This window comes from Rhinatrema bivittatum, chromosome 8 (assembly GCF_901001135.1).
Source record: "Rhinatrema bivittatum chromosome 8, aRhiBiv1.1, whole genome shotgun sequence".
NCBI lineage: Eukaryota > Metazoa > Chordata > Amphibia > Gymnophiona > Rhinatrematidae > Rhinatrema > Rhinatrema bivittatum.
Genome location: NC_042622.1, coordinates 112,265,149 through 112,277,980, shown reverse-complemented (window position 1 = coordinate 112,277,980; position 12,832 = coordinate 112,265,149). Strand labels below are relative to the sequence as shown.

The following is a 12,832-nucleotide window of genomic DNA, read 5'->3' as shown; positions in this document are numbered from 1 at the left end:
GAGTTTTTTACAGTATTGGTTTTTGCCATCCAAGGGTACACATACCCTTTATTATAATCTCGTTCGTCCTGACTTAATTTTTCAAATTTGTATTTCTTTAAATCAGAACGGAACTTATATTGACTCTCCTTGATATTAAATTTGGGGCATTATACCCCCCAATTTGGGAGTACTATTGGGGTGGGAAGGGGGATCTGTCTTAGACTTCATGTCCTTGGAAAGGGGAGTGGGGGGAACCACACCATTACTTACATCTATTTTTTTAATACTATGGGGGTGTGGTGGCCCCGGCCACCCCCCCCCCCCCCCGCTCAAGTTCTTTTTTGCTGGGCATTTTAGTATTTTCCATGGTGCTTTAAATGTAATGCCTTGGGACCTGTATTAGTGTCCTAGTGCTCCTACGTTACATTTAAAATTTCCCAGGGAGGTGGTGGTGTTTTATCGCGGCTGACCACTTTCTTGGTCAACTGCGATAAATGATTAACATAGCATTGCCGCCTAGTAATGAGCTCCTTTGTATGGATTTACAAAATTCATGCATGCAAATAGCATGCAAAGTAGCTCATTGTAATAGGGGAAGGACTCAGAGCAGGCCATGCAAAATATTGCGGATATTGTGCGATATCTCGACAATAGGGCTCTATCATCCGATAAACAGCGTATATTGTGCGATATATAGCTTGATGCATCTCTCATTAAGTTTGTACCTGAGGCAATGGAGAGTAAAGTGACTTGCCCAAGGTCACAAGGAGCTGCAGTGGGATTTAAACCCTGGTTTCCCTGCTTTTTAGGCCACTGCCTAACTTCTGAGTTATTTGGCTAAATGCTTTTGAATATGGATCTCATATAACAATTGACATTTTGGTCACATCTCCCAACAGCAAAATGTCACCAGTAACAGGCAAGGAGATTCCTGTGCATCTTCAAAATTGTTGGAGAACATTTTCTGTCATTGTTCGAATTCAGGGACAATTTTATTGTGTCTATTATATTACATGAAGATGATGTTACATTTGTTTGTTGTCTTTGTTAAATGTATGTTGTTAGAGAATAAAAATTATTACAAAAAAACAAAACAAAACATATAATGAACCTTGCTCAGAAAAGGAGGCACTGCACACCAGCCCCAGCCTGCCCACCTGACCCTTCCTACCAGGGCAGCAAAACTCATCACTTTTAAATATTGTGGATGCCCCCTCCTCCTGGTTGGCCGTGAGCTGCCCACTCCCCTCCCCTCCCTGTATCAATGCATCATGCTTGCCCACTTATCCTCAGTTCTTCAGGCATGCTGAGCTGGCTACTTGGTCCTTCATCTCAGAGTTCAGAGGCAGCTTTTTCTGTGAGTGTGGAAAACATCTTTTTTTATGTTTTAGCTTGGCAGTTTCCTTTGAACTTCCATCTCAATCAGAACCGGTCTATTTTGGGCGACAGTGCCATGAGCCTTTGTTAGCAACTAAGCAGGGACTTCCCCCACTCTCCTATTTTTATATCCTTTTCCCAATTCAGCCCAGTCACTACGATCATTGTCCCCTCGGCCAGAAACCACAAGCTATGGCTTCCTCCAGGGCATGGCCAATGTGGACCCAGACTCTGGCCACACTATATGTTACTATTGAACAATGGCATCCTCAGCCCTGGCCAGCTCAGGGAGCAGAATCTTGGCCAGGGAAGGAAACCCATGTCCTCCACAAGGCAGTGAGCACAGTACTTACCAATTAGCCACAAGGCCCTACTTTTCAAGGATTCTGTCTTTGGCACATGACAGCAGAAACCTGTTTTGGAGACTGCTCTGGGCAGAACAAAATTCTCTTGCTAAAAGAATGAATCTGAAGCAACAGCCAAGTATTATGTATTACTAATTAATGCACATAGAATACTGGTGGAAACCAACATCCCCAATTAGCCACAGAACAGCTGCAACACGGGCAGCAGCAGTGCAAGTTTCCTCCAGCTCCTGTCACCCTCTCTCCCACACACACAAACACCCATTGCCCCACCATAGAACAGCAGCAGTGCAATATCCCCCCCCCCCCCCCCCACAGGCGCGCGTGCACACACACAGAGTAGATGTAGCACGGGTAGCAGCAGTGCAAGTTTCCCCTGTGCCTCAGCCCTAGAGTGATCTTTGGTAGTTCAGCTTTTCCCTTCTTATTCATTACTTCACTTTTTCTGCTGAAACTTCCAGCAAGGCTTCTAATTAGTGCTAGATAAGAGGGGAGTTTTACTAATGTGGCTGCTTGCAAACTGGACAGAGACCACCGACTCATTTCCTGTAGCCCACCATGGGCTTTCTAATATTATTCACCTTCGATCATGCAGTACAATCTTAACTATGGTCACCTGGGGGCTTCCTCGGGTTATGCATTCTCTTGAATTATTATTACAGTGCTGAAAGTCATATTGGCTATTACTGCTGCTAATTAACCCTCAAAAGCAGGAGACGCTGGCCACGTGCTGCAATATCTTCATGGGCTCATTGCTCTCAATGCTGAGCCTCAGCTCAGTGACAGAATGGGCTCAGCCCAGACCTCACCTCCTCCCCCTCCCTTTGCTTTCTGCTGTCAGTCTTTGCTCCTCCTTCTCTCACAAAGCAGCCCTGGAAGTTAGCAGGACAGGGCAGAGCAACGCCAGAGCCAGAACTGGAGGAGGCAGCACTGGGATTTGAGGATTAGTCCGGGCGATGCCCCTAGGCTGCTCCCTGTCCAGCTGAATTCTGCCAGCAGTACTTTGTGCCTCCTATCCGGATCAGGGCAGCTCCTGCTTCCCTCGTCACAGCTCTGCTGCAGCTAGCCGGACTGTTTACAATCTCCCTCCTCGCCAGGCATGACCATGTGGAAAGCAGGGATTGTCATCTTTCAGGTGCTGGTCTATGCTATTGCGGTGAAAGCAAACAGCAAGGTAAGAGGATCATTTATCATCTCGGGCTCTGAGGAGATTCTTGATACCTTGGCTGGAATTCACCCTCTGAGTATCACACCCTAAAAGTGTCATGCTCTAGGGCTGTCCATTCAGTTTTACAGCAAAATTTGGTAGAAGAGCCCTCAGGAGATGTTTTTTTGTTATAGCCGTATGACGCCGTTTACTTGTTCTGGTTGATAGGATAGTTTTCTCGTCTTGGTGATCCTCAAATGCTAGTGTCCACACTGTGATGTGACAATCTAGAAATCGAGTATAGGCTTTGTTTGTGCATGTGTCTGTTTATAATAAGTTTTGTGGTTCAAGCCATGCGAATTAAACAGCACATGCTATCTGCCTTGTTCTGTATTCCTCTACTCAAGCTTCTCAACTCACCATTTTAATAAAAAAAAATGTTAATTTAATGCAGGATAACCAGCCCTTTCTTAATTTTCCTTCTTCTTATCGTTCGCACAAGATAACACCCAGGTTTCCTTTAGAAGAATAGAGATAGAACCTGTTGATTTTATTATAAAGATAATGTAGCATTAAGAGCAATTCCCGTCTTAATAAAGTGATGCCCTGAGTATACAGGATATGGATTGGGTACATTTGAATATACTGTGCAAGTCAACTGCATTCACAGGTTGGGGGGTGGGTGGGGGTAAAGGCTTGCATTTCCTTCTTATGGTGCAGGGTACTTCTGATAGCCATTGCTGGTTTGTCCTGGAGTCTGGAGAACACTGAAGTCTGCAGATTATGATGCCTCTCCCAGGACCAATTCATGAAGGGATCACATGTGAGCTCTAAAACTTGTGTACCACTTTCTTTTTTTTGGGGGGGGGGGTGGGGTGGTCCTCGAAAAATTATCATCTTCTAGCAAGAATCCAGGCACGACTCTCCTGACGTAGTCTGTGCATAACTATTTGTTATTATTGGCTGGGAGGACACTTTTTTCAAAGGCATTTCACCGGCTAACAATGGAGTTTCCTGGTAGGTCCCCTGTGAAAAAAATTGCCTCCTCCACACCCAAAGCGACAAGACATCCGCGTGTGCTTTCAAGGGGTGCATACCGCTTTAAAACGAGGCAAACAATGGGAGGATAGTTGCAGTTTCAAATGTACATGCACTGGTTTGACCCACCCCGATGCACCGCCCACAGAAATCAATGCGAATGCTTTCTGTGTTTCTATGTGTATGTATACTGCCTTGGACGTGAACGGATTAGAGGTTTATAAATAAAGCGTGGTTGGACTGGACACTTCGAGCACATGCACCTTGTAGACACTTGTTAAAGGAGTATCTATCCAGGTAATTTCCCTTTGAGAATTAGCCACAGGGTGCACGCGTACCTTGCAACAAGAAGAGCTCCTGAAAATTGCTCCATTTCTGTTTCTGCTCACGCGCTGGTAGTACTGCACTTCCTGTCAGTCAAGGGCTTGATGTCTCAGGGCAGTAAGGGGAGCCAATTGCCCATTTGAATTGTCATTTGTAAGGCAAAAACGGAGTTGTCTAGTCGGTGCTTTCTCAACAGCAATGGAAATGTGCTTAACAGCTCACAATCAATTCTACAACAATCAAGTCTATGGGAAAATACAGGTGCTGCATTGACTATTGACCAAACAGTAGTGCAGGGACAAAAGGAAATATATATATATATATATATATATATATATATATATATATATATATATATTATCCAGTTTATTTTTTGACCTGGCAGTTTCCTCCTATTCCTTTGGGTCTCCCGAGCAATCCAAACTAGGGTTGGTTTCTGGCACCATGAGCCACAGTTCACAACTACCTGGGGATTTTGCCCCTATTTTATGACCCTGCAAAGTTTGCCTAGTCTGGTCACTGCTGTGAGAGTCCTGAGTGGGGGAGGGCGGGGGGCATTCACCAGGCTTCCTTCCAGAACCCTGCAAGCAAGAGCCCTAAATCCCACTACTAGCTGTCACCTTTAATCAATGATCAGGATTCCCTTCTCCCTAGGGCTTCCACAGCATCCCCAGCCCCTTCAGACTGAGGGAACGAATCACCCAGCTTGGGGCTTGAACTTCAGATCTGCCACATAGCAGTGCACAGCACTTATCACCTAAGCCGTAGATAACTCGTTGGCACTTATTAGTTCCTATGGGAAGTAATATCAGACTCACTTATTGACATTGACTCACCAAGATAACACACAAAAGCTATTTCCTTGTAAGATGTAAATGTGATATTATAAACTTCATGGAGTATTCAAGGCTGAATCTTAACTGATCCAGTTTCTATAAATCAAAGACCCAATACCTACAGGGCTTGATTTTCAAAAGGATTTAGGTGCATAAACCTGGTTTATGTACATAAATTGCCATTGGAAACACAACCAGGGGGTTAATGTGTGTGCAAGTATGCATGTAACTGGATTTTGTGCATACTTTTATGTGCACTCATGAATATTCATGTAAATCTATGCACACGCTTAGTGCTCAGGAATTGGTGTAACTTCATGCATGTATACTAGCGTGCACACTGGGGACATCCACAGATTTTCAAAGTGGACTCACGCGCATAAATCCACTTTAAGATTTCAAATTAAATTCTGCAGGTAAAAGTACTGCAGATTTTAGCCCTATGTGGCTTGCTTGAAACTTACCCTCAAAACCCATTTTTGGTTTGATTTTGGTCCACTAGTTTCCTTCTGTTGCCCCCTTCTCCCATCCCCTCTGATGTAGCCTGGTCCTTGCAGTGAGAAACCTTGGCCAGGGGCCACTGACTCTGGCTCCCTCTGAAAGCTGACATTTGTGCACTGGACTCTAGCCAGTAAGTGTCGATAGCTGAGACTTTCCCTTGCCACACACCAGCTCCCTCCTCAGAGGGCTGTGAACGCTGCCTCTGCAGCATCCCTAGTCCTGGCTGGCTCAAACCTCATCCAGGAACTTGCTACTTACTGCCAAATTTTCTTTTCCCTCAAGCCTGCCATGGTGCACATTCAGTTGTTTGAAGTCTTCCACCTCAGTGATGGCTGCACAACTGGTGGCTTTTTTTTAACACCACTTTAAGATACTGGTGGCATGCAAGGCACGTTCTTAATACTGGTAGTTACTAGAATACATGATTTATTAGGTTTGATAGCAAAAGTTTATTCTTGAGTAAGGTCATAAATGAGCCCAGGACCAGCTAAATAAATGACTGATTCTTACTTTTAGTGGCTGAAATGAACATTGATAGCTATAGATTAACGTGTTTGAATATTTTAAAAGGTCTAGAATGAGTTTATGCACCAAATTCCTCTGGCATTAGAAACTGAACATAACAGTGACAGATAAAGAAGCAGCGATAAAAGTGAAAAAAAAAGCCACATAGGAAGTCCATGTTAAATTCATGATCCAATAGTACTGTGTACACCAGCATTCCACCTGGCTTCCCCTTCTTGACAGACTTCCATTCTCTGTCTCTCTTTTAACTACTTCCCCAGGGGATAGAGAGAAGGGAAGGTGATTATGCCAGGGGATTCAGGGAGAAGGGGAGGGAAGGTGATTATGTTAGGGGGTGGGTTTAATGAAGGGAATTATGCAAAGGAGCTGGGTGTGACGAGAACAGGCCCAGTGCTACTAGGTGTGCACACCGTGCATTTGTATGGGGAAGCACATCTGGGGGGGTGGTGGGCAGCAGGAGAAGCTACGGGTCCACTGGCAGAGCTCAACTCGCCAGTAGCCAAAAAATGAAGAAAGGCCATACCAGTTTCTGTGCACGTACACTCACAGCTCACTAAAAGGCCATACCTTTTAACTGTGCACGTACACTCACAGATTTCTGGCTTTTGCCCCACCCCTTTCGCAGAAAGGCTGGTGAGGCCAAAGAACGAGTAGCCTGCGGGGCCATGGTGGAGATCTCATCATGGCACGAAGTGAAGAGGAAGATGATGGAGGGAGCAGCGGTGGAGCCCATCCCACCGTGGCCTGGAGAAAGGAAGCCATGTGTGTGAGAGAGAATCTGTGTGCATGTGTCTCCATGTGAGAGCTTGAGTGTGTGTCTGTGTCAGAGATTGTGTTCATGTGTATGTGTGTGTCTATGTGAGACCTTTGTGTTTGTCAGAATTTGAATGCATGTGTATGTATTGTCTGTGTGAGAGCTTGAGTGTATGTGTCAGAGCTTGTGTTCATGTGCCTGTGAGAGCCTGTGTGTCACACACAGGCTCCCACAGGCATGCTCGCACACACATAAATGTGTCTGTGAGGGAGAGAGAGAAAGTGTGTGTGAGAGCATAGGCATTTATATAAGAGATGGAGTGTATGAGAGAATTTGTGTTGTGAAGATAAAGTCTGTGTGGCCCTACTTCCCCAATCCACGACAATCTCAAGGTGACTGGAAATCAAAAGTTCCTGGATATACCCAGATCAGTCCAGACCAGTGGGTTATATACTCCCACCAGCAGATGGAGGCAGAGAACAAACCTTCGAGGCATGGCTATATAACTCTAGTGCAATCTGCAGCTCTTCAGTATTTCTCTGTCTCCAACAGATGGTGGTCGTGCATCCTGCAGCTCTGGACTGAGTTTTTTGCAGGGCTCCCCGACGTGAGAGGTTCCGATCGCAGGCCATCCCTTGGGTGGAGCAGGGCGAATGGGGGGGGGGGGGGGTTGGACACCCCCAGCTGTAGAGCCCTTGGATTCTGAGGAGTTGGATAGCCAGGGGACTGGTTCCCTGCATGCCCCAAAGCCCTCTTCCAGCACCTCCTAGAGGAAAGTACCCCTGTGGGGATTTTTTATTGTTACCTACAGAGTTAAAAAAAAACAAAACAAAAAAAACACCCAGTTGGATCTCTTGATGAACCTCCTCAACACGAAGACGATGTGTTTTTTTCAGTTGACGGAAAGAGATGGGGTTGGTAGGTCTCGAAGCCCTGGTGTCCAAATGGCCAACAGGGATTCTGTTGTACGCCTTTTCCTCCTTGGCCTCTCATCAATCAAATCCTCAGACGAGTGGAACAGCACCGAGGTCAGGAAGTGCTGGTGGCTCTGGAGAGGCCACGTCGCCCTTGGTTTGCAGATCTGATATGACTAGCCATGGATGAGCCCTTACGGCTGGCGCATTTACTGGACCTGTTGCGTCAGGGTTCCATCTTCTTGGATCGGGAGGAACGCTTCTCTCTCGTGGCTTGGGGTATTCAGAGCCGGTGATTGCCACGCTGCTTCAGGCCAGGTGCCCTTTCACTTCCAGGGCATACGTGCGAGTGTGGAAGGTATTTGAGTCCTGGTGTGCGCAACAGGGGATCGAGCCGGAGTCTGCGCCCGACCCTCATATTCTGGTTTTCTACAGTAGGGTCTCTCTCTAAGGGCCTAGCGTACAATTCCCTACAAGTTCAGGTTTCCCCTCTGGGATGATTTAGGGGACAAATAGATGGCAGATCCCTGGCCTGCCACTCCAATATGGTCCACTTCCTCTAAGAGGTCAAGCATTGCATGCCGCCTGTTCGGAAACTGTGCCCAAATTGGAACTTGAACCTTGTCCTACGGGCGTTGTATGTACCGCCCTTTGAGCCAGTAGGTCAGGCTTGTTCAAGGACCTGACTCTGAAGACTGTCTTCTTAATGGCTATTTGCTCAGCATGACACGTTTCGCGATTACAGGCCCTGTCCTGCCGGGATCCGTTTTTGCGGATTTTAGCGGACAGTGTGTCCTTACGCATGATGCCGTCCTTTCTGCCTAAGATGGTGTCCACATTTCATATTAATCAGTCGGTAGAGCTCGCTGGTTTCCCAGGCTGGTCCTGTGATTCGACAACAGATAGAATCCTATGCACATGTAAATGCAGGTCTCTATGAGCTATTCGAAGATCACCAGTCTCTTCCGGAAATCGGATCATTTTCTGTTCTGTTTGGTGGTTCTAGACGAGGGGACAAGGCGTTCAAGGCCACTCTGTCTAGATGGCTGAAGGATACCATTGCTTCAGTATATATTTGCAAAGGCTGCGCAGTTCCGGTCTGCTTGACAGTGCATTCGACATGGGCACAAGCGGCCTCTTGGGCAGAGTGTCAGCTGGTTTCACCACAGGAGATATGTAGAGCCACGGTTTGGTTCTCTCTGCAAACCTTTTCCAAGCATTACTGCTTGGATGTTAAGGCGCTGGAGGATTCCAAGTTTGGGGAACAAGTGCTTCAAGCGAGTCTTTCGGGATTCCCCCCAGAGTAGTGTGGCTTTGGTACATCCCACTGGTCTGGACTGATCTGTGTATATCCAGGAAAGGAAAATTGATTATTACCTGCTAATTTTCGTTCCTGTAATACCACAGATCAGTCCAGAGGCCCGCCTGGACTTGGCTGCTGAAAGATGGGCTGACCCTTAGGGGAGCTACGGTGTTGAAGAAATTCTGAAGGAAGTACTCCTTATTTCAATACTAACGGAGATGGGGTAGGGTTCCCAACCTTAGGGGAATCCAACCCTCCTGTTTTCTTTGTTATATTCGCCTTGTTTAGGGTGAATAGAGGTTTCAGTGGTTTTTGGCTTTGGGAACAACCAATACTGAGGAGCTGCAGATGGCACTAGAGTTATATAGCCGTGCCTCGAAGTTTTGTTCTCTGCCTCCATCTGCTGGTGGGAGTATATAACCCACTGGTCTGGACTGATCTGTGGTATTACAGGAACAAAAATTAGCAGGTAATAACCAATTTTCCTATCCCAGGTATGGAAAGCAGGAGACTTTTTTTGGTTTTTAATCCTTATTAGCTTTAATTGGGTATAATTTGATGTTTCTACTGTTTTGAAATATATATATATTTTTTGAAATATTAGAACATTTTAATTGGATTTTTTTATTCATATTTTTTAAAATATTTTATTGATGCTTTGGAAATTTTGGATATTCTGTTTAACTGGTTTGAAATATTCTTTTTATGACTGGTTTTGCTACTTATGATTTTTTATATTTCTTGATTTTATTTTTTAATGTTTTATGAAGAATGGTAATGTTTCTGTTTTTTCCATTGTTGCTCTGCTTATACAGGATGGCTTGTTGTGGGTTCCAGTTCAGCTCTTCTTAGCACGTTTCTATTTATATTTTCTGTTGTCTTTATTCTGTTTCTGGTCAGGGTCTGTGTGATCAAGGTGAGATACTCTGCTACCATATAATTTATCTGTAGTGATCTATAGCAGTCTGATTTGTTCTGTTTTCCTAATAGGAAGTGTATTGGTGTTCTAGGGCCTGATGTGTAGCGTTACCTTTTTCATAGAGAAGGTTGTTACTGTCTGAGCGCTGGCAGTTAGGGGTTTTCGGTATGGGAGGTTTACTATATTGTAATGGTAATTCTGTTTATTCATGGCTTTCTGAAGGCCAAGCCCACACCCAGCACACATTACAAAAAATGTAATTCCATAGGAGTTGTAAGTGTCTGTTTTTGTAAGATTTTCTGGTTGGCACCACAGCAGTGCATGTAAATATAATATGCATGTTGTGATATTTTGCCTCAGAACACTGTACTTTAGAACAGGGCAGCAAAAAAGCTAGCACCTGGGAGAGAAAATAGAGAAGGAAGGAAAATGATTATGCCAAGGTGGAGTGGGAGAAGGAAGGGAAGGTGATTATGTCAGGGGGGTTGAGGGTAGAAGGAAGGGAATTATGCCAGAGAGTATTGGGAGAGGGAAGAGAAAATAATTGTATCATGGGATGCATTTATTGAATCCCCTACTGTGAATGTCACTACTGGCTAGACCCTGCTGAAAATCAGACCTTATTTATTGGTTTGACTTAGTATCATTACTGGATATAGAATCACTATATTATTTCACAGAGAACACTTCCAATAATCTTACACTTTGCATATGTGGCACCTATGCCACAGAAAGTGCATAGAGGTTAAAGGTGCTGAAAGGTTTAATGGTAAAAAAAAAAAAATGCAGGTTCCCTCTTTATGGGAGCCTTGAGAGGTTGTAAGCAGTGTGTCACCCTTGGCTGGAAATGCTCAGGATGTACATGGAGCAAAAAGGTTAATCTGGAACCAGCATAGGAATATTCCAGAACACTGGGTCAGCTATGTGTCGAAAGGTATAACCTGCCTTTTTGACAGACAAGGGGGTACATCCCTTAGGGGCTCTGTCATTAAAGCAGAGCTGATTTAAAAAAAAAAAAAAACCCAAAAATGATTTTATTTGATTTTATATGGTATGTTTTTTATTTTTTAGCCTTGTAGTAAGCTTTTAGTCTCATAATTTTTAGTTATGCTCTTTTATAGTTTTAAATTTATTGTTATATTTATAATTATAAGAATTTGTATTTCTGTTTTCTGTTTTAACATTGAAACTGTGAACCGTAGAGATGGACTTTGTCTATACAACGGTATATAAAACTGTCTAAATAAATAAATACAATAAAACAAAAGAAAAACTGTCTATACAGAGTCTGGGGCTGTTTCAGATTGCAAGCAAAGAAAGTTGAATGGATCTGTGATCCTCACCCAGGATCTCAGAAGGGAGCAGCAGGACTGAAGGAATTTCCCCTTAAAAATCTCCAGAGGCCTGAAAGCAGAGCAGAAGAAGTAGTGAGTGCAACACAGCCTGGAGTATGGAATTTAAAAGATAAAATCTGTGCTTACCTGAGACAGGAAGCCAAGCTGTGCCAAAGGGAACTTGTTTTGGGGCTCGGAGGATCCTGATACTGCCCCACAGGGATTTTTCCTTGAGCTGAGCAGGACATTCTTGTAACTGTTTCGCTATCCGAGGAACTTTAAAGAGAGGACGAGGCTAGGGGGTGCCAAAGCTGAGGAAAGAGGAGACACAAAGTAACCAGAGCTACTGTGCTGCTGTAAGAAGAAACTGTTACTTAAGGAGAGGAGTTAAGATTTCTGGAACTGTGATTCTGTTTGATTTCTGCATCTACCTGAACTGTCACTGTCATGATGTTACGTTTTATTGCAGAATCTTCAGAATCAATCTTATTATTTGGAGCACAACTTGAGTCTGGAGAGTGGTTTATTTATGTGGAGCGTTCTCAGCCTGGTACTGGCCCTGCAGGTTATCCTGCCCCCAGCTCATGGCCCCGCAGATCTGTTCCCCCACCTCAGGACAGTAACTACAATGCTCCCCGAGGCTGGGAAGGTGATCCCTGGTGTTCAGGGGGTTACACACAGATGTCACTGTAATAGAGTAACGATGTAGGCAGATAAGGTCCATTTGTGCCACCCCACCCCAGTTTACCTGGTTGCACCTGCCTGTATTCTTTTAGCTGAGGCTCTCTCCCAGCTGTCAACTGTACAAGTTTAACTGCCTGAAGATTATCACCACTTCTCCCAAACTAGGAAATGTAATCAGGTCAGTCTGCAGCCCTGCACCTTCTCTTCCACCCCATTATATGAAAATATCAGGGCCAGATTTAAAACTTGGGAACCTGTAAGTACTGGGGAGGAGGGGGGCCCATCCCCCCCCTCCCCCATAGAAAGAATCAGTGAAGGGACCCCCTTCCCTACAGAAAGCAAGGATGGGGGATTGAGAGAGTCCCACTTTCCCCTCCCCTACCCCCTCAGAAATCATCAGGGGGTGTGGGATCCCTGCCTAGATCTTTAACTCTCTTCCCTTGCCTTCCTGCATGTTTCCTCTCCCCTCTGGGCCTGCCAACAAGTTCCTCTTGATCCCCACACCAAGAGCTTCAGCTAAATGCTGAATGGGGCTTGTGAGCCAGCCTGTGTACTCGCAGACCCTGCAGCCCCCTGCCCTTTGTGTGGGATTCCCTGATAGCAGGAAGCCCATGCTGGAGCAGGGGGACCAGGACAGGGTGTGGCACAGGGCCTGGGAGGATGTGCGCTGACTCGCAGGCCGCACATGGGGTTTAGCTGATGTTCTAAGTACCACTGGATAAAAAGGAAATCTGCAGGCCTGGATAGTGGTGGCATTGGCAGTGCTCTGGCGCTTAGCAGAATTTGGTGCCTATGTTGCCTGTGCTTTAAATCCGGGCCTGGAATATAT

At 45.2% G+C, this 12,832-nt stretch overlaps 1 protein-coding gene across 1 annotated transcript in view; it reads left to right on the top strand.

Moving 5' to 3' along the window:
- Nucleotides 1-2,596: 2,596 nt before the first annotated feature.
- OLFML2A (olfactomedin like 2A) overlaps nucleotides 2,597-12,832 on the top strand; it is a 135,391-nt gene continuing 125,155 nt past the window's right edge. The window contains exon 1 of the mRNA XM_029612907.1: nucleotides 2,597-2,898. Coding sequence (XP_029468767.1) covers nucleotides 2,824-2,898 — 75 coding nt within the window. The 5' untranslated portion in view covers nucleotides 2,597-2,823. The remainder of the gene's footprint in view (nucleotides 2,899-12,832) is intronic.